The 7,457-nt window shown below is 16.8% G+C and overlaps 2 protein-coding genes across 2 annotated transcripts; both read right to left on the bottom strand.

Annotated features, from left to right (window-relative positions):
• Nucleotides 1-1,923: 1,923 nt before the first annotated feature.
• Nucleotides 1,924-4,422, bottom strand: PGSY75_1477900 (acyl-CoA synthetase; the record flags this gene model as incomplete). Its single annotated transcript, XM_018788447.1, has 1 exon — nt 1,924-4,422. One exon carries the CDS (start codon nt 4,420-4,422, stop codon nt 1,924-1,926), a length of 2,499 nt encoding a protein of 832 aa, XP_018639819.1.
• A 1,916-nt stretch (nt 4,423-6,338) lies between these two features.
• Nucleotides 6,339-6,611, bottom strand: PGSY75_1477800 (acyl-CoA binding protein; the record flags this gene model as incomplete). Its single annotated transcript, XM_018788446.1, has 1 exon — nt 6,339-6,611. One exon carries the CDS (start codon nt 6,609-6,611, stop codon nt 6,339-6,341), a length of 273 nt encoding a protein of 90 aa, XP_018639818.1.
• Nucleotides 6,612-7,457: the final 846 nt, after the last annotated feature.

Raw genomic sequence — 7,457 nt, 5'->3', positions numbered from 1 at the left:
TTTTTTTTTTTTTTTTTTTTTTTTTTTTTTTTTTTTTTTTTTTTTTTTTTTTTTTTTTTTTTTTTTTTTTTTTTTTTTTTTTTTTTTTTTGTTTTTTTTTTTTTTTTTTTTTTTTTTTTTTTTTTTTTTTTTTTTTTTTTTTTTTTTTTTTTTTTTTTTTTTTTTTTTTTTTTTTTGTATTTTTATGCATATTTCTGCATAATTCGTTAATATATATATGTATGAATATTTTATTTTAAAAAAAAGGAGAAAAAAGGGAAAAGAAATCTTAATAATTATAATTAAAAATGAATCGTTTCGTTTTTTTACTTTTTAATCTCGGGGCAATAAAATTAAATAAATATAAGACAATATTTTATGCAAAAATTAATTTTATTATATAAGAAAAAAATTATATATATCATTGTAATATATTTATATATATATGTGAGTTATATATAATATATATATATTACTTATAACATTTGTTTTATTATAACAAATATATATTTTAAAAATTAAACATATTCTATTTTAAATAGAATATATACATTTTATTCATAATATGTTTACTAAAATGTTTTGTATAAAAATTGTAAGTAAACATATATTATTGAATAAATTTATTTTATTGTTATTTATATATATTTATTGTTTTTGTAATAATTACTTATTATTTTAATATATATATTAAAGATGAAAATTATATACTATTATAATTTTTATAAAATTTTTTATCATGTGCATTCAAATATTTAAATAATCCATAATATATAACAAATGTCATATTATTCATAATTACGTATAACTAATAATGGATTATTTAATAAATACAAATACACGTGTATTACATATGTAAATAAATTGACATCTTATATATACATTTCATATTAAAAAATATAATGGATATTATATATAATTATGCGTTATTCTAAAATGCAATTAATATATATATATATATATATATATATATATATGCACTTAATTATTGATAAAATAAAATTAATAAATATATAATAACAAAATTTATTTAATATAATAATGTAAAACATAATTCGTTTAATTAAATTTTATTACTTATAGTAAATTATATATTCCTATTTTATTTTATTATATAATCCTTTTAAATTATTAATACAAAATCGTTTTTTATTATTAAATTTTACTCGTCTATTAAAGGAAGATAAAAAAAATATTATTATTTAATAAATTTTTAATTTAATTAAATTTTATTCATATTTTGCTTAATTTTTTAATTATAATATAACATTATATATTACCTTTTAATTTACATTATTTTTATATTATCTGTCTTTTTTTTTTTTTTTAATATTACAATAAATATATAAATGATATAACTAGATATTAAAGCCAAATTGATAATTGTATGGATTAATATTATATTGTAATATTCCTTAATATATAATTATTAATTTATTATTATTATTTTTTTAATTTGTTTTTATTGTTTTTTTTCTAAAAAGTGTTTTTTTTTTTTTTTTAAAGTTCTATTAAACTTTTCATGTTATGTTATAACTTATATTATTATATGTTTTTTATTAATCTTAATATACATAAAAATATTTTGTTGAAAAAGATATATAAATATGTTTGTAATATGTATATAAATATTCGTGTGTATAAATATAATATAATATATATATATATATATATTTGCATTATATTAATATTTATTTACATAATCATATTATACATTTATATTATTATTAATTCAATTTACATATATGAATTATTATATTTTCTATATTACATAAATACATACACATGTATAACTCCTTATTTGAGTCACTAAAATAAATTAATTATACATAAATATATATATTTAGCATAATGCATGTATCATTATTAGACATACAATAGTATTTTTAATTTTTTTTTTTTTTTTTTTAATATTAAAAAAATTTCAGTGTAATCAAATATTATTCATTTATTACATTCTACTTCATTTACCTTATTATGGTTTAATGTCGTAGATTTCTTAGGATCTTCTTTTATTTGATTTTGAAATTTCCTATTGTTTGTATTTTCTTCTAATTTTTTCTCTGAAGATTCATCCTTATCATTTCTTTGTTTCCTCATTTCTACATTTTTGTCTCCATTTATTAATATTCCGTTACAACATGTACTACTTGTTTTCAATTTGTTTTCATATATTTTCTTAACTTTTTCAATGAAAAAAGCATAATCTTTAAAGATACGGAATCTTTTAACCTTCAAGGTCGGTGTAAGATAATTATATGTATCCCAAACTTTGGACGTTAAATATATATGATTAATAATATTGTGTCTGTTCATATTTGTTTCTTTGTAAACTTCCATCATTTTCGCTTTAACATAATCAACAAAAATATTATTATTTATGTTATCATCAGTTAATTTATCTAAATAATTTTTTTCATTAACTCCAGTATTTCCTAGCATATTATTATTTTTCAAAGATTTAAAAAATAAACTTTTATCAATAGAAATAATGGCTAGAGGTCCATCCATAGTATCATCTCCATAGGCAACACAATAATTTATAAATGATATTTGTGAATATAAATTATTCAACTTATCAGTTTCTATGTATTCCCCATGTGATAATTTTACTAATTCTTTGGATCTATCTAAAAATTTTAACGAACCATTTGGATTAATCTGTACAATATCTCCTGTTTTAAAATAACCATCATGAGTAAAAGCATTCTCTGTTAGTTCCTTTTCTAAAAAGTATCCACAAAATACTGAATCACTTTTAACTAATAATTCTCCTTTAGGTAGTGCATCATTAGCTTTGTAAATTTCCCATGTTCTCACTTTATATTTTGTTGTAGGAGCTATTGGTCCCCCTACACTATCATTGTCAAAATCGTTGTGCTTTTGTACAAACATAGCTCCATTAGTTTCGGTTAAACCATAAACTTGATAAGTATTAACATTTAATAATATACTTAATTCACGTGCAATTTGAGCTGATAATTTCCCACCTCCATTTATTATAACTTCCAAATTAGGATTTATTTTCTCTTTAATTTTACAAGAGACGCCAACAAGCTTATCAAGAAAATTACTAGATGATTCATTATATGTAGAAGATTTACCTAATGATAAAACACCCTTCACCATACATCTTTTCAAAAATGGTAAATTATTTATTTCACTCATAATATTTGTATACATTCTTGAAAAAATTTTGGGTACACCTGCTATTATATTTCCTTTTGTGTTGTAAATATCCTCAGAAAAATAATTCATATCCTTGCTCCATATATCTATCCTAATGCCTTTCATAAAAGAAAGGTAAACAAGAATTCTTTCATACACATGAGAAATAGGTAAATAGGATAAATGCGCTTTGGGAGAATAATTTACAAGTATACTATCATTACAAAGGGGTATTAGTGTATTGAAAAAATTTTTATTACTTAACATAACCCCTTTTGGTTTTCCAGAAGTTCCAGATGTATAAACAATTGATGTAATAAAATCTGGATTCTCATTTTTAATATTGATATCCCTTATGCTTTTTTTTATCATATCATTAAATAATATAATATTTATACTATTATAACGATATTTTCCTTTTAAGGCATTAATTTTGTCAATTTTCTCTTTATCATATGGCAAAGAAATGTTTTCATCATTTTCTTTTTCATTAAATGATTCATTATTATTTCTTTTATTTTTATTTTTTTTTTTATTATTTTTATTATTTTTATTTTTTTTTTTTTTTTTTTTATTATTTTGATTACAAGTAGATATATTTCTTTCCTGATCTCCTTCCAAATTCAGATCTTCACTTGTAATAAAAGTATCTAATATTATAACCTTTTTCAAATAAGGTAAATCTTTCTTACGCTCCAATATTCCTTCAACCAAATCTAAATCTAAACATAGCCATTGTAATTTTGTTTCATTTAATATATCTACAATTACATCAATACTAAATTTGGAATGCAATACTAATGTGGTAACTCCACTAATCATAGATGCGAAATCAGAAACTATCCAATTAATAGAATTACTACCATACAAACCTAACAACTTAAACTTACCATTATTCTGTATTTCCTTATATGATTTTGTTTCAATGCCTTTTCCTTGATAATAACATAAAGTATGACTAAAGGATAATACTTTTTTAAAAAAATCTGAATATGTAATAGAAGTTGTTGGTTTACCACGAGAATGTTCTACTAGTGCAATTTCATTATAATCCATCCCATATTTCGAAAATATTATTTTCATAATATGTTTATAAACATATAAAGAAGCCTTTTTCCTATGATCTTTTATACTATATACACTTGATTCATCTTTATTTAATGGATTCTCACATATTTCTGCATATCTTTTATGTACACTACTAATTTGGGTGAAAAATGGTAATGAATAAACTAAATTAATAAATACACTACACATGATGAATAAAATACGCATTTTATTTTTACAGCAAATAATATGATAAGTAATAAAATATATAAAAATAAATAAATAAATAAATAAATATATATATATATATATATATAATATAATAACATATGTTTGCTTACATATATTAATTATTTATTTTTATATCATATCAAAGGAATACAACAATTTATATTATATTAATATATGTATTTATTTATTTATTATATTTATTAATACGTCTTTCAAGAAATGTTATATATTTTTAATTGAAACCTTACATATATATATATATATATATATTTAAAAACATAAATAAATAATTCAAATGATGTAATTATTTCTTATACTTAAGGAACATATATATCAACGCGTTATTATTTTTTTTGATATTATTTATTTATATTCATAAATACAACATCTAAATAATGTGTTTGTTATTTATATATAATCATATAATACATATAATTTAGAGAAAAAATTTTATAAATAATATTATATACTTTATGAAAGCATACATAATTATTTCAAACATATTATATTTTATAAAAACAGTATGAATTCCAGATTATTCAAAGATATTTTAATAATTTCAAATGTATTGAACAAAAATTTACAATATTTGTATATATTAATTATATAATATATTTAAAAAATTTCATTATTTCATTTCTTATTTTTTTTTTAAATATAAATTTTGATGCATTAATTTTTTTTTGTTTTGTAATAATAATAATAATAATAAAAATAATAATAAAGTATTTACTTTTTTTAATTATTAAAAGGAAATTGTTATATTATTTATATATTCAATTTTATATGGTGTACTTATATTTATAATATATTTGTAATAATAATAATAAAAATAATAATAATAATAAAGTATTTACTTTTTTTAATTATTAAAAGGAAATTGTTATATTATTTACTTTTTTTAATTATTAAAAGGAAATTGTTATATTATTTATATATTCAATTTTATATGGTGTACTTATATTTATAATATATTTGGGAACCACGCGGTTCTCAAAATATAAACGCTATATTATAATATATATATATATATATATATATTTTAAATAAAAAAAAAAAAATAATTTATAAATATATAAATAAATATATATATATATAATTTATATTGTGTCTATCAAAAATATTCACATTTTTATTAAAATTTAAAAAATATCCTTAATTTCCCTTTTTTTTTTTTTTTTGTCATAAATTTAAAATGTAATATTTATTTTTAATTTTTTTTTTTCTTAGCGTCCTCCTTTTATTATTGTAGTACAACAATTTTAATATTTTTTTCGGTCCTTATTGCATTTAATATATGCAAAAAGTATTAATAATCAATACCTTTAAAATATTTATATAAAGTTTTATTTTCTTTTTCAATAAATATTTTTCCTTTTAATATTTAAAAAATTATTATATCATACAACATTATATGGGCTATATTAATATATATATATTTTTATTTTTACTTGATAAATATTTAAATATATGTTATTAATAAAATTTCCAATCCTTATTTATATAAAAAGGACTAAAAATATTTATCTTCATATAATACTGGTTATAATAAAAGAAAAAAAAAAATAAAATAAGATAAATATCTTTTTATTAAAATATTAAAATTTTTATATATCAATTATTCATAAAGTTTTCCACAAATAAGTTAAAAAATATTTATGTCTTTGTTTATTTTAATATATAATTATATATATATTATATATATATATATATATATATATATTTATATTTATATTAATTTATTTATTATAATATAAAAAAATGGTACTTAAAAAATATATACTTAGAACAAATATATAATATACATTCATTTCATTTTCATAAATAATTTAAAAAATGTAAAAAAAAAAAAAAATACCACATATATATATATATATAATATATATATTATATAACAGTAAAAAATTTATAATTTATTCACTATCTTTCCAATTTGGAAACAAGGACGTTACAATATCCATATATCTTTTTTGTGCTTCTTCTCTTTCTAAGTTTTCAATAGATTTCCAAGCATTGTATTTTTTTCTATCCTCAATTTTAAACATACTTGGTTGTTCTATGTTGCAATTGCCGACGGTACTCTGTTTATAATATTTGTATAAGTCTAATTTTAGTTCATTAGGCAAATTTATAGTTTTAGGTAATCCGTTGATAAAGGAAACACATTCATCGAATACTTGCGCCATTTTGTATTATATATTTTCTTTCAAATTTATTATCTAAAATTATAAGAAAATAACAAAATATATATATATATATATAATTATATTTTAATGATAAGTTATATAATCTAAAGCATAACAAAAAATATACATTCTATTTTTATATCTTCTTCATTTAACAGGCTTAACAAATTTGTTTTAAAAAAAAATATATTAAAAAAATATCGATATATATATATATATATTATAAATAAAATTCATATAAATATTATAACAATTTTCATAATGAATAAATACATACAAATTTACCTTTATATTAATATTTGTATACCTTTTATTTTACAAATGAAAAAAAAGAAAATTAAAATAAAACAGAAAAAATATACCTATATATAATTTATATAAAAGAATAATAAAGTTTTCTATTTCTTTATACCTTTGAAAAGCAATATTATGTCATTCAGTTGTTATTTTGAAACATAAAAATATTTTAAAATTGCAACCATTAAATAAAATTATATTAATTATAAAAAAGAAAAAAATATGTATCATAATTTTTTTTTTTTTTTTTTTTTAAGTACATTTTTTATATTATAATAAATTCCTTAAAAATTATTGCTATAATAATAATAAATGTGAGAAAATATTAACACTTTAAAAGAAAATAAAAATAAATATCCATTTTCTTTTTTTCTATATAATACATAAAGTTTTGCATGCATACTTTTGATACCTTTTTAATATTACATATATATATATATATATATAATATATTATATGATTCATTTCTTTAATAAATATATTTACATTTTAAGGAAAGTATCCATATAACCAATAACACTGTGACAATATTTTTGAAATTCTTACTTT

This window comes from Plasmodium gaboni, chromosome 14 (assembly GCF_001602025.1).
Source record: "Plasmodium gaboni strain SY75 chromosome 14, whole genome shotgun sequence".
In the NCBI taxonomy this organism is placed as follows: Eukaryota; Apicomplexa; class Aconoidasida; order Haemosporida; family Plasmodiidae; genus Plasmodium; species Plasmodium gaboni.
Note: the sequence above shows the minus strand (reverse complement) of the source record. Positions and strands in the feature narration are given on the sequence as shown.